The 21,275-nt window shown below is 36.7% G+C and overlaps 1 protein-coding gene across 1 annotated transcript; it reads left to right on the forward strand.

The window, feature by feature from the left end:
• Positions 1-4,893: 4,893 nt before the first annotated feature.
• Positions 4,894-20,393, forward strand: LOC129753752 (polysialic acid O-acetyltransferase-like). The gene is made up of 2 exons (XM_055749598.1): positions 4,894-4,981; positions 19,978-20,393. Exons 1-2 carry the CDS (start codon positions 4,894-4,896, stop codon positions 20,391-20,393), a joined length of 504 nt encoding a protein of 167 aa, XP_055605573.1.
• The last annotated feature ends 882 nt before the right edge of the window (positions 20,394-21,275 follow it).

The following is a 21,275-nucleotide window of genomic DNA, read 5'->3' on the forward strand; positions in this document are numbered from 1 at the left end:
TTTTTAACATTGAAAAAGGATCTTTTCTTAAATAAACACGTCTTCCATTATGAAAACTTATTTAAAGAATTTATTTGATAACTCAAAGGAACAGCATTTCAGTGCTTATGATTTAATGTTTGATTTGGAAGATTTAAGCGTCTTTAACTCGAATCTTTCGTTAAATATATTTTGATTATATTGAGCTTTGAAATGAGTCAGTTTTAAATGGAATCTATCATTGATAACTGATTAACTATCAAACCAACATTGAAGAAGAAACTGACACTGATTTCGTTTGTTGTACGTCATTCAATTAAGGAACAATATTTTGATGATGGTGATGCATGATGTCAAAAAAAATCAAGAGTTTTTTTTAAATTTAGAAAGATATCATTACACGAATATTTGACATTACTGCTGAAAGTTAAAAAAAATGATTTTATTTTCAAATTTGTTTTGATCCTACAAAACAATTAGAAGGTAACATACTTCGAAAACTATCTCAAATTCGTTTAATGAGGAAAAGAAGAAGAATCGAAAACTTCAATAACTTTTTTTTTTGCAGAACTCAAAATAACATCAAGACTTCGTGATGAAAGTTGGTAATTGATTCAAATCTTTTATTTGAAAATATTATGTTTTTGTTTTCGAGTTTTGTCAAAGTAGTGCAGTACTTCTTTTAAAAATTTGAACCTATTTGAAAAGTTATTTTATTGACAAAAGCTGATAGAAAAATTGCATCGTAAATTTTGTGGCCTTGTGTAATTATTTTGTGGTCTTGTGTAATTCATCATACCCTTTTCAAATGTGATGTTGAGCATTTTGAAGCACAAGAAACACTTATTAAAATTGATACTGAAATTGGTTTCTTGAAGAATATCTTTTTTTAACATACCATTTTAAATGACATAAACGATTTTAAATCACATTTTTTACTTATGAGGTAGAGGATATTAGATTTCAGGTTTTTTTTTTCCTAGCTCTGTGGAGCATTGTGGGAGGGTCACGTCTACTGCATAGTTTCCAACTTTTTTTTTAAATTACAAATGGTTTTTTGAGGCATTTTACTTATGAAGTTTTTAAGTGCCAGGAGTATTATTCCTAACTTTTGGTGAGTAAGAGCCAACTTGTTGATGTATAAAATTAGTATTCGATGCATTAATTTTGAAGCTAAAATGGTTTGTTTTGTTTATTTGTTTATTTGTGTAAAAAAATCAACGGATCACCTGTTGATCCTAATGATAGCTTAATAATATAATGAGTTACAAACAAATGTTTTAAACTCTGTCCTTGTTTAGTAACACTTCTTAATAAAAACCCATTCTAAAGACGAGGTAGCGTTTTTGTATGTCCAGTTAATAATTTCAATACAAAAAGAATTGAAAATCGAGATTTAAAATTAATTTTTTTTCAATTCCTGAACGTCATATAGTGTCGTAAAATGGAATGTCTCAAGCCTAGGGTGATTTAAGATTAAATTCCACCTGAGGCGAGCCACATTTTTGACTTGCTTACTAACATTTTTTCAAACACCTTTTAACATCAAATAATTTTCCGATACAACGGTGAAAATTTAACTTGGAAAAAATCTCCATAGGGGGAGTTAAACCCCTTAACCCCCTCCCGTTCACACGTCCTTATTCCAATAGGCCTATTTTTACTGTTCATTTCCAGAAAAGTTATAAAAGCATCGATAAAACGGTGAATTTAGAGATTTTTCTCAAAAAATAATAATAACAATAATAATAAGAAACATAACCATACTCAAAATCAGGAACAAAAAGTGTAATATTAGGTACCCCGCTACACTTTTCCCTTATGTGTTCATAATTAGGAACGCATATGTTAATAATCAGGAACAATTTGTGCAAAATCAGAAACATGAACACATTTTAAAAAATGCGTTATTTTTCATAATCAATGCATAAAATTTATTTTTAATCTACTTTTATAGTTTGTCTTATGGACTATATCACTAATTCATGTGTAAGAGTCTTAGGCAATTTCATGTTTTCATTCCATCAACAGATGAACACGCCTTCACTTTAGAACATGTCCTAATAACGAAAAGACGGATAAGGCATTTCCCCACTTGTCAGACGAACAGCTGATTTCTCATGTTTACATTTTCTCGGCATATCGTGGTAGGGTAAACATAACAACAACATTACGTATGTTCAATGACCAGATAGTAACGAAATAAAATTGGCAATGCAGTTGTTGTGGTTTTGCAAGCGCACTTTGGTAAGGAGAATATGAATTCTTTATTTAATGATTTGTAAATTCATAACAAGTTGAGACATGAAGGTATGTTGATGCTTTTAATTAAAGAAGTTTTTAAAAGAAAGCATTGAACAGTGCTTATCATCAAAGATCAAAATGGCGACCAGTTGGTGTTTACATTTTTCAAAACAATAACAAAATGCTACCCTACCACAATCTGTCTCAGGAAATACTCTATTGACTTATATCGTATTTGTTTTCTCCCCTCGTTCAGTGTTCCACCGCACCCGATGAAAACAAACATAAATCGTCACCAGTGTATTGCTACCTCACTCACTCACATGCTCTCTCGCAACACTGACAAAATTTTCGGGGCAACACCGCCCGATGGCAGTGCAACATCAGGTCAAAACCAGTGCAACACTGTTCGAATAAACAAACAGTTTGACAGCACCAGTGCAACACTCGGCATAATCAAATACGGTATTAGGAAATACATATTAATAAGGCTGCTACTGATTGTATATTTTGAATCGGGTTTCCGGTGAAAATGATAGATAAGCTTTGGAAGCGTAGATTTGTAAGTTGCTGCTGATTGTTTGTTTTGATTTGGCATTCGGGTGGAAATGTCGGATTGGCTTAGTCCAAGCAGATTTGAAAGGCTACTGCTGATTGTTTGTTTTGAATCGGCTTTCCGGTGGGAAAGACGGATTGGTTTTAGAAGCGGAGATTTTCAAGGATGCGGTTGCTGATTGATTGTTTTTGAATCTGTTTTCCATTTTAAAAGACTGAGACTTAGGAAGCAGAGATTTGTAAAGCCTAGTTCACACTAGGCAACTTGAACTGTGATATTGTTTTGAGACAAACTTTGTTGTCTGTTGTTGTTGGAAATTTGAGACGGTTTCAGTGTCTCCAGAATAAAATGGGAGACATTGATACCTCTAGACCAACAGTCTTCTAATGTGGACTAGCCTTAAGGCTGCTGCTGATTGTTTGTTATGATTCGGAATTCCGATGGTATAGACGGATTTGCCTGGGAAACACAGATTTGTAAGGCTGCTGTCGATGATGGATTGTTTAAAACCGGCCTTCCGGAGGAACCGCAACTTTTTCATGGCTGCTGCTGCTGATTGTTTGATTTGAATCCGGTGAAAAAGACGGATTGGCATAGGACGCGCAGATTTGTAAGGCAGCTGATGATTCTTTGTTTTGAATGGTAAAGAATTGGCATAGGAACCACAAATTTCAAACATGTAAATATTACAACATTATGTAGTTAAAATTTAATCATTTTCCATGAATGCATTGAAAAGTTATTCACTAATAAAAGTATACGATTTTTTTTTAACACAGTCCTTATTGCTTACAAATTAAAGATGTGTTTGACTAGCATATCACTAATATTTCAACCACTGACATTTCTGACATGACGCTTCGAACATAAAACCGATCAGTTTGGGGCTAATTGCGCGAAAAATCAGCAACCTATTTTCCTGTTTAGCCCGATTGTAGAGGGGTGGCATTTTGCAACTGGAATTTCATTTAAAAACAAATATCGAGTTTCCCATTACTGTAATCAGTGCTTTAACTCCACTCACTTATTCATATTTCAAGTGAATGTCAGGCTCACTGACAATCAAATTGGATCTCATGGCTGTTAACTGAAAAGTTAAAGACGCTTTTGCCATGTTTCCGATGCGATTAGACAGCGTTCCATTATTTTGAACAATTTTTTTTTATTTTGAATTTTTAAAATTTTGTTGCAATATCTACATGTTTTAACTTTATGCTTTATGAGTTCATAAGAGTTTGTGTTTGTGTTTGAAATTTCAATTTTTTATTAATATTTATATATTTTTTATGTTCTTACGTTTAGTGCTAATGTAATGATAAATCCTACACCATCCGGAAATTGAGCCCATACGGTACGGTACGGAAATATTTTTGGGGTTGCCTAATCAATTGAACATACATGTTGCTGCTTTTCACTTTTCACTTCTAACACCGACCTCATAGCACATTTTAACTATTGTGTTAAGGATAAGTTTCAAAGCCTCTTATTTACCTTCCAAACTTAGTTTTAATCACTATACACTCTATGTGAAAATAGCAAGTGTTTATGTAATTCGATGTCATTTCAATGTATATGTTCAAATAAATTTACAACACTCAAAAGAATTCTAGCTGTTTTGTTTCCTTTTATGTTTCGTATCGTAACTGAAAGAACTTTGCACATGAACGCTACGTGAAAATGTACATGGATTCTTGCCACCATGAAAATCACGTGGACCTTAAAAAACATCAGAATAATTTATTAACGAATATAAAACAAAATATCACTATTCACGTGAAATCTGCCTTTCCATCACCTAGAATTTCCTTTTTGATAGATCCAACTGTTGGACCCATACCATACTGAATTATGTAATCTTTCGCATAGATTTTACGTGAATAAGTTATTCAGCGCTAGCAGAGTGTCTTTATTTTGGTAGCAAACGGCGATCTGAATTTCACGTTCGGATCAAGTGATTTTGGATAGACTTATTGACAACGCAGTTGAAATCCGAAGTTTTCGCGCTGGTGATTCGCAACCTTGCCAACTAGCGACGATGAAATATTCACCAAACACCTCGGCAATCGAAAACCCTTTCTATTGTTTGGTTCAGACACGTGGAAGATGTTTGATAGATGTCTGGTCAACATCCGATGTCGTCAGTGATATTGCCGTCGCTGGGGTTAGCGAAAACTCCGGTTTGGGGGTTCGGCGACAATATAAGTAAGTAATTCAAGTGAGTCAAGTAAAAATTCATGTAATGAGCGCTTACATGAAAACCCAGGTGAATTCAACGTTTCTTTTCGGTTGGGTAAATGGGTATCATGGAAATTAGTGCGTTAAATGAGTGTGATGTGTTAGATGTGTTCAATGAGCACTTTTCAATAGGTGTGTTTGGTGGGTGTAATTTTCTGGTTTGGATCATAGTTTAAACGATGTTTGGTAACGGCAATGCGTTCGCATCTAGCGTAACACCCCTAGATCACGATCTGCTGGAAAACACTGTGTTGTGAGTATTATCTCTCGAGAGGTTCTTGGCCAAATTGTTGTTCCTTATCCAGAAAAAACGAAAATTTCAGCCTCATGTTGTTTATGGAGGAAATTTTTACTTTAGTTATGATAAAGAAAAATATCTAAAAATAACTCAGAATTGGTAACTAGCGACGTCTCAAAATTTAATCCCAGTTTGATGAAGCTTTTGTCACGTACCGGTAAGAAAATAGGCACCTGAAAGTGTACGACCGTTCAATGAATTTTTCCAACGGTTGAGCCCGGAAGTACGATATTGGCTGCTCAATCCATCATCAGGCGAGCTTTCACGCTGAAGCCCTTACACTTAATTCGGCTTAGAAAGCTTCTTGGTTGGCCGCACACCGGCTAGAAAGCAGCTCAAAACTAGCCAACCGGCTGCCTTTATGACCCGTCATGTTCCACGGACTGCCGCCATGCCATTTTACGACCCTGCTTTCTGCTGGCTCTAGCATCATGGGTGATGCCATTTTTGTTGAGTTTTATTTTTTCACGACAAGGACATTTTCCGTGAAGAAGTGAGTAGTTAAAGCCTGAAGAGGGGAAGCAAAACTGCTCGTAAAATGGACCTGGCTAGGCAAGTGCGAGCGAAATGAGAAACTCCACGGCCATTAAAGCCAATGAGCGCTACAAATGACCGACCGCTTCCTGGCCACTGCACTGCACTGGCTGGACACCCCTTCGAGGTACTTTCTTCCTCCCGTAGAGAGTTGTGCTAGAATGATCTGCCATCAGCCAACCAATTGAGATAAGGATTACCCCCCATCGTCTTTCGTCGTCATGGTTCTCGTCGCCCTCGTCATCGTCCTCGGGAGAAATGGAAAAGTTAATTTTGAAGAGCACGAGATTTAATGATTCCCTGATTCATGGGGCTTGGGCGTACTAGTAGCGAGAAGAATTAGCTTTTTGTGCAATAACATGAAAACTGCAGCGGTGCTGCATTCAAGAAGGTTGACTATAAGTGGGGAAGTTTTCCCTTGTGAAAAAGAAAGATAGAGAACAAGTGTAGGAGAAATATTTTTGAAGCACTTTTATGTTTAGAAAAATGATAAATTTTTTATGTTAAGTTGTAATTTTTTAAACAATGGGTTCGATATATAAGCTTTTTTTTTCAATTTTCTTCGTCTAAAGACATTTTGTTTCAAATACAAATGGCCATTGAACCATTGCCTTAGGAACGGGGAGGAAAAGGGATTTGGGGATTAAGCTCCCCCCCTCATCATGATAGCCCAGGAAAATCAAGCGAAGTTTTCTACTTTACATTCCAAAATTTAAATTCTCAAGCACATTTCGATAATCCACTTAGGTTATTTAAGAATAACAATTTTCACGCAGAACTGATTACAAAATCTCGAAAACTTATCCCAGGTTCAGTATTTTGCTGGAAATTTTCAAAATATTATGTCTTATTTATAGAAATTCGGATTCTGCATCCAGTTTAGGATTCTTGATTTTCAATTCGAATTATCATCTTATATATAAAAATGGAGACGTTTTCTTTTTAACACCATCACGTTTAAACGGACGGTCGGAATGAAGTGAAATTTGGTATCCGAGGGTTTTTCGGGTCAAAGATGGTTTGTATAATAGTTTCAAGAATCTCACTTTTATGGAAGGGGGGCTTCTATACAAAATCAATTTCAAATGGTACATTAGTCGATCAATTTAAATACGATTAACAAAAAAAAAACAGAAATAATCAAACAAACAATTTAAATTCATTTCACAAAATTTATTCACAAGCACGAATAAGTTAAGAACGTGTAGATGTGGTTAAACAGTTATAACGATTTATTTATTAAAAGGTAAAACAAAGTTTACCGGGTCAGCTAGTAGAAAATTAAGGTTATAAAAACAGATTCAAATATTGTTTCGCGTTTCAACATTTGATTCACGATACTCTAAAATCATGTGCATTTTCAATATTGTGATAATAAATTTCCAATTATAAAAAAAAAATATAAATTTTTGTTTCTTATTCAGAATCGAAGTTTTTGAACTTAATTTTTATGCAGAATTCAAACGCTACGAAGCTTAAAAATGGCCAATCAGAATTGAAAACTTAGAGTCATCATTAGAAATTCATATTTTTATTCGGATTCACTAATCAAACATTTGAAATTTTAATTTTTTTTTTTAAATCTCCCCAATGAAAGAAGAAAGACGTCTTAAACCATCAAAGAAACATTTGCCTTATACAAATCTGCTCCCATGAAAATTTGGTTCCATTTTCTCGATTAATATTCAAAATATTTAAAAATAATTATGTGTGACCCCCTTTCCACTCAAGTTTCAGGTCTCAATTCATCAGAGAAACATTCCATGCATTCAAATACACTCCCATGCCAATTTCTATATCATTTGCTCGACTACATGACTGTTCCCATATCACATTTGGTTGCTTTTATAAGATGAGTTCTTGGTTTATGCAAAACAATTGTATGAGAGCTCTCCTCTTCCTTAACTTTACCCTCAATTGAAGGAAAATGGAGTCTCAAATAAGCATATAACCAGTTCTCGTATCCAAATGCCCTCCCATGTCAAATTTGGTTCTATTTGCTCTATTTGTTCTCAAGTTATGCGAAAAATTTCATGGGAGCACCCTCCCCCCTTAATTTTTTTCCTCTGGAAGAACGGAGGGTTTTCAAAATATCATAGAAACATCTCTGATATTCAAATACCTTCCCACGGTAAATTTCGTTCGTTCCATTTTATTGAGACAATTTCTAGATATGCTGAAATTTTTTAAAGAGCCCCCACCTAAGTTTATTTTTCCTCACTGGATGAAGGGAGGGGTACCCTTTCAAGCCAAATTTGGTTCGATTTGCTCAAATAGTTCTCAAGTTATGCAATATAAAAGATATGTAAGTCCCCTCCCCCTTTCTCATACTTCCACTGGGAAAAGGGAAGGATCTGAAATAATCATTAAAACATTTCTCGTATACCAATACCCTCCCTTGCAAAATTTGGTTCGATTTGCTCCATTAGTTCTCGAGTTTAGTAAAAAAAATGTAAAATAGCCCCCTCTCCTTCTTCTATTTTCCCATGGTAAGGAGGAAGGGGTTCCAAAAATTCATGGAAAGATTCCTTAACATCGAATACCCTCCCATGAAAAATTTTAGTTTAATTTGCATGATCGGTTTTCGAGATATGCAAACTTTTATTTGAGAGAACCCGTTACCCCTTCCAGTAAGAGGAAGGGGTAAAGTTAATGGCTTCAATAGTTTCCGAGCCTATAGGGAGTAGACAGACAGACAAACAGACAGACAGAAATCCTTGTTTATATAAATAGATTTTGATTCAGAGTCCAATTAGCTTTAAAATCAAAGAACAAAAATATCAAGTTGACTATTTTGTCGAGGAATGGAGATCACAAAAGATCGCGATTTATAGTTTTGATTGTTATTTTCAATTTCCAAATTTCAAATTATTTTTAATTTGCAATTTTTTTTGTGAAAAAACCTGAATGTGTTATTTGAGGGTTCGACTGCATTTTTATTGAAATTTATTTTTTACGCAAATCAGTCCAAGCTTTTTTATGACACGAGTTTTTATTATTTCATACCCGACGTTTCGGTGTTGTATGACACCATTTTCAGGGGTTCTACAAATTATAAAATACAAAAATGTGTGATGTTTTGTTATATCGAAATAATCTAACCCTACTTACAAATAGTCGCTGTGTCTTGCTCTTGTAAAAGCGTACTGTTTTAGATACCGATAATCGAATAGTTTCACTGTAAATGGAGTTTTGTTTTTAATTTAGATAATCCATCAAACAAATAAAGGAGTCTGCTATTTGAAATTTTTAAATTTGAAAATCTCACCAAATATCGAGACAACACTCAGCCGTTACTTTCAGGTGGCGGAACTCTGTGAAATCATATCTTCTTCGGTTCCCCTCGGCGCGTTATCGTTTTCAATATTTTTGACAGATGGCGTATTTGGTTTCTTGTAGTTATGTTTGTTTAGAATATCAAGACCTGAAGAAAAGATGGAGTTCAAGTTCTTAGTATCCGTTCGCTGGTTGACGCGCCGAGGGGAACCGAAGAAGATATGATTTCACAGAGTTCTGCCGCCTAAAAGTTACGGCTAAGTGTTGTCTCGATGTTTGGTGAGATTTTCAAATTTAAAAATTTCAAATAACAGACTTCTTTATTTGTTTGATGGATTATCTAAATTAAAAACAAAACTTCATTTACAGTGAAATTATTCGATTATCGGTATCTAAAACAGTACGTTTTTACAAAAGCAAGACACAGCGACTATTTGTAAGTAGGGTTAGATTAATTCGATATAACAAAACATCACACATTTTTGTAATTTATAATTTGTAGAACCCCTGAAGATGGTGTCAAACAACACCGAAACGTCGGGTATGAAATAATACAAACTAGTGTCATAAAAAAGCTTGGACTGATTTGCCGTAAAAAATAAACAAAAACTTGAATTTTTATGAAAAAAAACATCTACAGGACTTTAGTTATGTAGCTTATTTTGTAAAAATATTTCCTAATAAAAAGTCTTGGAATCTTCTATTTCAAATGAAATCTAATTACCAACATAAAATTCTATGCCATTGCAATTCAGTATAAATTGTTGTAAGGTATTTAATACTTTTTAGGTGCTTTTTTACAGATAAAAGGATAAAAGAACGCGATCTGTTTTGCCCCCCTTTACTCCTATGAAGAAGATGTCGTTTTATAAAATAATTACTTTAGGACTCACTTAGGAGCCGATCGATTTTAACATAATGAATATCAATTTAAGCTTAAAAATGGACTCAAACACTCCCAAAGTTTCAGATCGTTCGTCTGATTTTTTGAATAGTAATAAATCTTTTCAAAAAGTAAACTGAGATAAATATCTTTTTCATCAAAGTGGGATTATTTGTAATGAATGTAACCTATGTAGCATTTCATCAATCTTCTAGAAACATTAATTTCACATTGAAAGCTTTCCCAACAATTTTCCGGCTCAAAAACTGTTTTGATCAAATTAAGTATCACGAAGTTATGACTTTTCATTTTTCTGAATTATAAGGGCCAAATAAAGTTTCTCCCAAAAATCTCTTGTCGAGTTCGATGGCAGTTTGAATTTCTGAGAAAATTGCACATGATAAGTAATATTTAGGGTCTTCCAACCTTCGACTCTTTTTTTTGGGATTTAGGGTCGTAGTTTTGCTATTGTACAATATTTTGACAATATTAGGCCGGAACAAATTTCAAATCCTTCTTTTGTCACTCGGAGTTGGAACATCGCGAGGGGGGACAATAAAAAATAATGCAAAAAACAAATAAATTGGAATAAATTGCACAAAAGCTTGTATACATCAAAATTCCATATTATATCATTGCACAAAACCTATAAATCAAGTAATTTTTTATCGAAAAATTCAATAAAATCAAGAAAACACATGGTGAAATAACTTCTATCTTCTAAAATTAGTTTTTTGGTCTTGTAATCTTTCGGATAAAGTCTGCTTCATTTAATATTGGAACACAAACAATTGCGTGTAGTTCAGTCATTTATTAACGAATTCATAATTTGTTTTTCATACAAATGTAGCATTTTCTTTACTCTTTCATAAAAAAAAATTAAAAAATTATTCATTGCTGTTTCGAAGAAATTCTCGTACTTTTCCCGTAATATGGCACATTAGGCGGCGCACACCCTTTTCGTCCACCGTTTTGGCGATTTGATTCCACCAGTTCTTCATTTGAGTCATGTTCCTAACAAGTTTTCCCTTTGCCTTAAGCCTCCGCTTCGTGATTGCCCAGTATTTCTCTATCGGCCGGAACTGGGGGCAGTTTGGGGGGTTGAGGTCCTTCGGTATTACGCTGACCCCGTTCGTTGCGTACCATTCCATAACCGTTTTGCTGTAATGGCAGCTTGCGAGGTCCGGCCAAAACATTACTGGACGGTCGTGGGCACGAATAAACGGCAGAATCCGTTTCTGTAGGCACTCTTTTTTGTAGACTTCTGATGTCATTGTCTTGTCAGTGAGAAAGACTTTGGTTTTCTGTCCACAACTGCATATCCCCTGCCAAATCATGTACTTGCGGGCGAATTTATCCGCAAACACGAACTTAAATTTTGCAGGTACATCCCCCCAAGCCGTCGCCAAATAAAATTTTTGACCTGGGATTTGCCCAAAGTCCGCCTTCACGTAGGTCTCATCGTCCATCAGAATACATCCGTCGAACTTGGTCAGCACTTGGTCGTACAGCTTTCGAGCACGGATTCTGGCCACATTGTTCTGCTTCAGCGTCCGATTTGGCTGTTTGCTGGCTCGGAATGACCTTATTCCTTCCCGGAGACGAATTCGTCGCACCGTACTGTGAGCGGCCTGGAACTTATTGGCCAAATCGCGGTCTGAAAGATTGGGATTCCTCTTGACGGCCTTGATGACTTTCCCACGCAGTTTCCGGTCGACAGTTCCACTCCGACGCTTCGAATGCGGCTTCCGAGCCGTCGTCAATGTTTCCTTGTACTGCTTGATAACACGCCATACGGTATTTCTGGGCATTTTAAGCTGTTTAGCTAGCTTAGATGCCGACAACAATGGATTTTCAAGAAAACTGTGCACAATTTGATCTCTCCGTTCGGCTTCCATGGCGGTTGTTTACAAAATGCTATCGTTTGGTGTTATGACATAAATACATGGTGAAAGGTAATGAATTTCCCGACACGTGGGTGAAAAAAGTTTCCAAATCCGTCCACTAGGAGCGCCACAATGAGCAAAAGAATTTGTTCCAATATTAAATGAAGCAGACTGAATTTTTTATTGAAATTTCTTTGAAATACTTAAAACTTTATTTATTCCCCCCTTCAGGGTTTTTTTTTGGAAATTTCGAAGGGGGGGGGGGGGGGTGACAAAAGAAGAAATTTATATTTGTTCCAGCCTTATTATCGAAATCAAGGGGTCCGCTGTTGATATGAATTATTATTATAATTTTTTTTAAATAATAAAATGTTGATTGAATGGTCGGTCACGGAGTTGCAATCATTGGCAATGTGGAACTTGTTCTACTGAGCCACGCCTGCGACTGTGGAGTTCGAAATGCATTAAAGTGATTTTAATAGTAAAGTTGTTGAACGCCGTATAAAAATATGATTTGTTTTAATTAACAAGATAAAAACTTAATATGAAGCATTTTCGAATTTCATAGTTTAAGGTGGATGTGAGTAGTCAACCAAGCTAAGCTAAGCTAATAAAATGTTGATTGAATGGTCGGGGTAAAGAAATTCTTCATAGATCTGATAAAAAAAATAGTCCCTTAAAGTCAAAGCAGTTTGAGTGGCTTTGACGCTTTTCAGACATTTGAAGTTGCTCGACTTTCATACATACATATGTTTTTTCTTAACTTGTTGATTTTAAAACTTAAATTTTAAGATTTTTAGATAGAAACAATATATTCATGAAAATATGAAGTGTCTTTGAACTAAGGTTGAATTTTTAAAAATCTTCATGGAGTGCATAATAGATGTAAATTCTGAGTGGGAAACAATTAATTAGAGCACAGAAATTACTAAAACTACTAGTCAAACGTAAACATTCGCTTTTTCAGCAAAATAATATGTTATATTAAAAGACAATTCGTGTTTTTTTCCAGTTGTGTGTAATCAATGAACGTGTTCAATTTTGTATGGAAATTTGTATGGAAGAAAACATATTTTCATATGAAATCATCCAGGAAACTCAAATAAGCTTGAAATGAAGTTAGTCTTTGATTAGTGATTTTAGCTATTCTTAAGTTTCATATTTTGCCAACAGAAGAAGCAAAAAATTTCATGAAAAAAGGTTTAACCATTTCAAAATGAAAAATAAAATTGGAATTTATTGAAAAGTATTGTTACTTACATAGCAGGCTGTGCTTGCTGGAGCTTTGAATAATTTCATGACATGTTTTTGCGAAGGTTTTATAACTCAACTAATTCATTGGCAATGCAAAGCAGTTTATAACGATTTTTTCATTTTCATCATACGGTTGAACAGCTTTCAAATAAGCAATCAAAAACACTGAAATTTAAAAATATTTATTTTGGGTTTTTTGTGTGACATCGAATATCATTTCAGGGGTGCAAGCTAGGTTTGGTTTTAGTTCACATGAAATATATAAAAAGAAACAAAAATTATTTCGAAATAAAAAAATAAGTTTTTTCCAATTTTTAGTAGGGATTTTTGAATGAAAATTTTCATTTCCCATACAAACCTCCATAAAAATCAAAACACGTTGCGCTAATTCAGGACTGAATGAATTGCTTCCAAAAATTTTATTACTACTTGTGGCAGTTAAAAGCAACCAAACAATGTTTTGAGAAGTATACAAATTAATAAATTTGAAATTTCCTTACAAATCTTGCAGCGGACTTATGTAGGGGAAGTGTGTGGAAAATGGACAGGGGTGGAAAAATGGACACCCCCTTAAATCTTACTTATTTCTTTATAAAGTAGTGCAAATTTTATTGCCACCCTATCACAGAATCACTAGAGATTATAAGAGACACCCTATGGAACACGGAGCTGTCAAACACTGAAAATAATAAGCAAAAACAAAACACTCGTGCACTTTCCAGGTGGTGATGTTGTTTTCGGCCTACAACAACTAACGTTTTTTAAAGTGATAAACGCCGCCGAGTATTTTGTACAAATATCTGTGCTCAGAGTACTTATCAGCAAAAATCACCTAAGGCAAGTGTTTTTTTTTTCAATTTATTTTTTTTTTTTAATTTAACTGTTTTCAAAAAAACATATAGTGCGGGTAAAAAGGACACCCCATAGGGGGTGGTAAAATGGACATTGTTTATTTTCATTTTAACTTTTCAGATGCCACGAGCTTATGTCAGGAAAACGTGACTCTATTGAATTTAAGGTTATCTGGGACATGTCTGGACATTACAAATAAAGTTTACAGAACTTGATCCCTAGTTTTAGATTTCCGAGTATGTAGAGTGGTCGCATGATGTTTTTTTTTTGTATAACTCAGAATCTAGTTTCTTTGGGTATACGGAACATGCACTTGAAATGACCACACACAAACAGATTTTTTCAATTCCGAGTTACTTGCGAGTCTGTTTCCTGAACATAATTGAATTTCTGTAATGAAATCTTTCATCAGCAGCCACTAGTTCTAAAACCCCTAATCGGTGGCCAAGACCAAACAGTCAAACCCTGAAGGCAAACAAACGATAAAGCCCTGTAATCCAAAGTCAATCGAATCAAGAAGAAAATTCGAAACGAACCAAGCTAAACAACAACATCAACAACAGTTGAATGCGACATCCAAACGAAACGAAACGACACATCCAGCCAACAGTTTGGATTCTAAATTGCCACTCATCAGTTGCATCCAGGCAGGGCTCAATTTATTCATGGCCGATGGATTTTCCCTTCTTCAGCAAAGTTGTAACCGGGAAAGAAATCCTGAAGGGGAGCAAATCAGCGCCAGGGGGTTGACCTAGGGGAAGACCGACCTCTGACCTCGAAATCAAAATGTAAATAGTTAACCAATCCACAGAAGGAAAATTGGATTACTTGAATGTGAATGGCCAGCCAGAAAAGGGGAGAAAAGAGAGACCAGGATGCAAACAAAAACATGTTTACATACTAAATTTGATATTTTATGTAAATGCAAAATACATTCTATTGGCTTTGGTTTGATTTGTAAAATTATCCTGACTGTGCTGGCTAATCCAATGGATGGGAAAACAATCACAGACTAGGTTGGGTCAAAATTTCTCTTTCTTGATCAAAAGTAAAAAATAAAAATTCAAGTGATCAGGTTATACTAAAATTATTCAAAGTAAAAATTTGGATATATTTTCTGTGGACGAAAATGTCGACCTGATTCTAGAAGAACTTCCAATTCCAAATCTGGACCCCGGCAATTGCCGTCTCCTTGAGTGGGGTTGATATTTTTTGTTTCCACCAGAGAAGGAAACCCTTGAATCTGTACGAACAAGCGACGGTGTGGGGACCAACGATGATTTTTGCATTCCGAACCAGGTTCTTCGATATGCAAATACGATGAAGTATTCCGGTTGCATCGATTGCCGGCGGCTTCCCGGAGACCAGTCGGTCCCAGCTTTCTCTTGAGACGGAACTGGTTCGTTATTTTGAAGCAGCCCGGCCCGGAGTGCAAGGTCACAATCTTACAGCACTTCCATCATGGCGACGTTACATGTGCGGGTGAACTTTGTAAAACAAATGCAATGGGATTTGCATAGTAAGTAGGTCCTTTCAAGCTGCGCAACCGGAGAAAAATTGAAGAAAGGGGCAAAATGTTGCACATTTTAAATTGTAGAATTTGAACTGACTGGAAATGCGATTGAGGTGGTATTTATTAGATAAAATAAAAATCTTTTGCATGGATTCCTTGACAAAGTTAAAGTTGTTTCAAAAGACCGGCAAATTAAATCAGCTGGCACGTTAATACTCTTTAGGGCATTCCGTACCAAATAGGAAGAAATAAAGTTGTATATGCGATTATTATCGGGGTCATTCCATGACAAGACATCCAAGCCAACACACTTTATTTTTTAATGAAACATCAAATGAAAAAGTTCGTAAATTTATAGTATTTATAGTATTTATTTTTCCCGGGACGGATCGCCACATCTTCCGATTCCCGGGAACGCTAAAATGGCCGGGAAATGTACACTCTAGTGGACAACTTAGGGTTTTTTTTTTTTTTTTTTTTTTTTTTTTTTTTTTTTTTTTTTTTTTTTTTTTTTTTTTTTTTTTTTTTGTTTCGATTATAGTCGTTTTACCATCTTTATGGCATTCGCGACTTTATCAACGTTACAGTTGGCGGATCGTTATTGAAAAACTATCCGGTACAACTGTGTTCGATGTTTACTCTTGGGCTCGAACTCGCGGACATCGGCTCAGGAGACAACAGACTTGCCAACTGAGCTATATCACAAGCCCTAGGGGGGGGGGGGGGGGGGGTTATGTTAACGTGCACATACTTTCTTTCAAAAATTTTTCAAAAGTTAAATAAATATTAAGATGTTTAATTCAAAATCGTTAAATTGCTAAGTTTTCCAGTTAAAGTTCAAACAATTAGTGATATATATGATAATTCAGAAGTTTACAATTTTTTAAATTATTTTATATAAGGAAATGCTTCGTTTTTTTTTCAAAATCAGCCATATAAATATAAAAAAAAGGTAAAAAGTTATGTTTTCTAACTGTCAAATTAGATTTAAAAAAACAATTTCAAATCTGTCCACGTGGACTGGACATCCATGGAGAGGGGTAGGGGTCTACGCTTGTCCTCGGAGGGGGAGGAGGGGGTTAAAATTTCATTTTTTTGCCCACGTGATATCTTTTAGGCCCAGCATGAATTCTCCAAACGATCATTCAGCCTAGCAACCATTCGGCCTTACGACTTTCTAGCCTTACGACCGTTGGGCCTTGCTACTATTCAGCCTTGCGACTATTCGGCCTAATGACCATTCGGCCAAATGACCATTCGCCCTAACGACCTGTTGCGCGCAATTAGACACACTGGTCTTTGCTATAAACTCAGCGATCTCCAAGCAGCGACCGTGGCCGATAAAAATTGATTCTCCCGTGTCGACCATTACTCATCATATTAGAAGCAGGATTTCTACACTTTGTGTAAAACACTTAAAAGTAACTTGTAAAATATATATTCCATTCCACTTGCCAACTAAATAATTTAAAGTTTTAGAGAATTTTGCTTGCTAATATTGTATTCTGTTGGTGAAATAAAAAAATCAGAAAGGATATTATGTAAGTTAAAATCGAAATATTCAGATAACCTTTACTTATAACAGTAAAAAATAATTACAGCTTTGAGCTTAAATCTACCGGAAAAAAACGGAATAATTTGCTGAAGGAGTCCGAAACTGATTCTCACGAACACGACCATTCGGCCGAATAAAATTGGGCCTTACATCCCATTAGGCCTATTGGCCTATTCGGCCGAGCATCCGTCGGCCTAGTGACCTTCGGCCAAACATCTTTCGGCCTACCGGCCTTCGGCCGAATGTCCAGACCCCATACCGAATATTTGGTTGGCCGAAAATTCGGCGCCGATAACCTCCCAAAAACCGTTAGACCGAATATTCGGCTCACCGAATAGTTGATCTAAGTATTGGGCCAAAAAGGCCGAATATTTATTTTCAAAAATGTATGCAATAACATAATTGTCAAACTTTTCAAATGAATTTGGATAGTTTATAAAATATTCAAAAGTAATGTTGAAAAAGCTTGAAGCTGGTTTCAGTTAAACATCTTAAGTTATCTGACAAATATCGCTTTATATGTACTTTGATTATCGTTTATTCCAGATTTTCTTGAAATATCCCGGCTTCCAATGAAGAATTCAAGGTTAGTAAAATCTGGCCGGATATATTGTTCAAGATATTGTTCAAAACTTTCCGGATTTTGCCCGGCTTTATTCAAATAGTTTGCTTAATCAAACAAAAACAAACTCGAATTTTCCTTTGAAAATTTTCAGATTTTGTGTTCAAAAACGATTTTTAAACATCCAATTGATTCTTCGTATCTTAATATAGATCTGGTGCAAAACTAAGATTTTTATATACATATTTTTAATCTTTTTAAATTTAATTGAAATTGTTCGAATAGGAAAAAAATGTATGAAAAATAGAGCGCCTTGACAACTTTGATGCTCATTTTCTCGAAACTTTATTTTGGGAACTTAGGTACGTTCCTCTTATCCTAAGCGCCTCAAATTACATCTCATCCTATTCGTTTCATTCTACCGTGACATTTCAAGATCGGAAGTAGATTATTTTTCTCTGACTACGAGGTGTTAATGCCTCAGTAAAGAGTAATGTGCTCTTGTGATGAACATTTGAAATGCTTTGGTTACTCTTATGATGAATTTTCATTTCGACTTTTCTCTCAAATTTAATGAAATCGTATAAAATTTAATTTAGAATGAACTAATATTTCAATACACATCACATTCAAGATTTGTTTCAAACCTTTTTGTTTTCAAACCCTTTGAATACAATACTTGTGAAACATGTTCAGGGGGTTTAGAGTAACGCAGCCTCTTGAAGACAGAAAAAGCTCATAAAGTCTTGCCATTCATTTCTCCTTAACTATAGAACAATTCTTTGCTTCAAACCATTGCAGTCCTCAAGCGAAAAACAATAAACCTCTTTGCAAAGATCGTCTGATATAGAGCCACAATCCAGCAGCAGCAACAACAGCAACCCGTTTTTAAGGAGCAAAAAAGCATAACTTTCGTTTGGTCATCTTTGTTCGGTTAAGGATAAACAACAGATGGAGAAGGATTGAACGAGATTGAGGGTTCAGCAGACTCTAGGAAAGAGGAAAGTCTCGCAAGAAAGTCAACATTCCATTTGGCCAACTGCATAAAATTCCATCACGGGCTGAAGAGACCACTACTTTCACCACACTTTGCTACGGATGAATGCCGAAGATATTGTTGCTCGGGGGCAAAAATTCTTAAACCACGTGCTAAAAACCCACCTCATCCTCTTTCCCAATTGCAGCCAGCTGGAATACTCCCAAGGCGAGCGAAAATGGCGATTTGATTGAAATTTAAGACGCATATTTTAACGCTTGGCTTATGGCGAAATGAGAATAGATAATAAAGTATAGTTTTAATTTGAAACTTCAACAAGAGGGGAACTTTGCTCTCGGTGAGAGATGAAAAGAAGCCTTGGTGCTTGGAAAAAAATGGTCTTAGGAAGTTTTCAAAGAGGATTCTCTTCACACAAAAAACACTGGTGAAGATTTAACAAAGTACTTTAATGCTCTTCTAATTGATACTTATAAATTGTATTAACTATGCCGACGTTTAAAACTTCTTTAAAAAACTTAATGATATAAAAATAAAATCATTTCTAAATGAGGACAGAAAAGAAACATATAGAACAGCTCGAATAATAAAATGACCAAGACTCAAGCCCCAAAACGTAAGATCCAAGACTGATACCCAAGACACGATACTCAATCATGACTCATCCTAGCTCCAATGCTTATGATCCTAGACACAAGATTTGGGACTCAAAATTCAAGACTTAGACTCAAGACTCAAGAACCGAGACCCAAGACCTTAGGGCTAAGACCTAAGAGACTAGACCTGAGAGTCAAGATCTAAAGCCAAGACCTCAGACCCAAGACCCCTTATTCAAGACCCAAGACTTAAACCCAAAATCCAAGACCCAAGACTTAAGACCCAAGACCCAAGACTCGAGATCCAAGATCCAAGACCCAAGACCCCTCATCCCAGACCCAAGACTCAAGACCCAAGACCCGTCCCAAAACCCAAGACCCGAGACCCAAGACCCAAGACGCAAGACCCAAGACCCGAGATCCAAGACCCATGACCCAAGACCCAAAACCCAAGACCCAAGACTCAAGACCCTTTATCTAAGACCCTTTATCGAAGACCCTTTATCCAAGACCCTTTATAAAAGACACAAGATAAAAGACACAAGACAAAAGACCAAAGACTCAATACCCAAGACCCAAGACCCAAGATTCAAGACCCAAGACCCAAGACCCAAGACCCAAGACCCAAGACTCAAGACCCAAGACCCAAGACTTAAGATCCAAGACCCAAGATCCAAGACACAAAACCCAAGACCAAAGACTCAAGACCCAAGATCGAGACCCAAATCCAAGACCCAAAACCCAAAACCCAATACCAAAGACCCGACTCAAGACCCGACTCAAGACCCGACTCAAGACCCGACTCAAGACCCAAGACCCAAGACCCAAGACCCTAGAACCAAGACCCAAGACCCAAGAACCAAGACCCACGACCCAAGACCAAAAACCCAAGACCCAAGACCCAAGACCCTAGACCTGAGGCCCAAATCCAAGACCCAAGACCCGAGACCCAAGAACAAAGACCCAACTCAAGACCCAAGACCCAAGACTCAAGACCCAAAACCCAAGACCCAGGACCCAAAACCCAAGACCCAAGACCCAAGACTCAAGACCCAAGACCAAAGACCGAAGACCCAAGACCCAAGACTTAAGATCCAAGACCTAAGATCCAAGATCCAAGACTCACGACCCAACACCCAAGACTCAAGATTCAAGACCCAATACCCAAGACCCTAGACCAAAAACTCAAAAACCAAGACCCTAGACCCAAGAACCAAGACCCATGACCCAAGACCAATAACTCAAGAACCAAGACCCAAGACCCGAGGCCCAAATCCAAGACCCAAGACCCAAAACCCAAGACCCAAGACCCGACTCAAGACCCAAGACCCAAGACCCATGACCCAAGACCAAATACCCAAGACCCACGACCCAAGACCCAAGAGCCAAGGCTAAAGATCCGAGATCCGAGATCGAAGACCCAAGACCAAAAACCCAAGACTCAAGAAACAAGACCCAAGAACCAAGACCCAAGACCCAAGATCCAAGACCCAAGATCCAAGACCCAAAACCCAAGACCAAAAACTCAAGAAGCAAGACCCAAGACCCAAGACCCAAGACCCAAGACAAGACCCAAGACCTAAGGCCCGAGACCCAAGACGCAAATCCCAAGACCCTAGACCCAAGACCCAAGGCTCAAGACCCAAGACCTAAGACCCAAGACGCAACACCCAAGACACAAGATCCATGACCCAAGACCAAAAACTCAAGAACCAAGACCCAAGACCCAAGACCCAAGACCCGAGACCCGAGACCCAAGACCCAAGACCCAAGACCCTAGACCCAAGACCCAAGACCCAAGACCCAAGACCCAAGACCCAAGACCCAAGACCCAAGACCCAAGACCCAAGACCCAAGACCTAAGGCCCAAGACCCAAGACCCAAGACCCAAGACCCAAGACCCAAGACCCAAGGCTCAAGACTCAAGACCCAAGACCCAAAACCCAAGACCCAAGACAAAAACCCAAGACTCAAGACCCGAGACCCAAGACCCAAGACCCAAGACACAAGACCCAAGACCCAAGGCCCAAGACCCAAGGCTTAAGATCCAAGACCCAA

The sequence above is a fragment of the Uranotaenia lowii genome, chromosome 3 (assembly GCF_029784155.1).
Source record: "Uranotaenia lowii strain MFRU-FL chromosome 3, ASM2978415v1, whole genome shotgun sequence".
NCBI lineage: Eukaryota > Metazoa > Arthropoda > Insecta > Diptera > Culicidae > Uranotaenia > Uranotaenia lowii.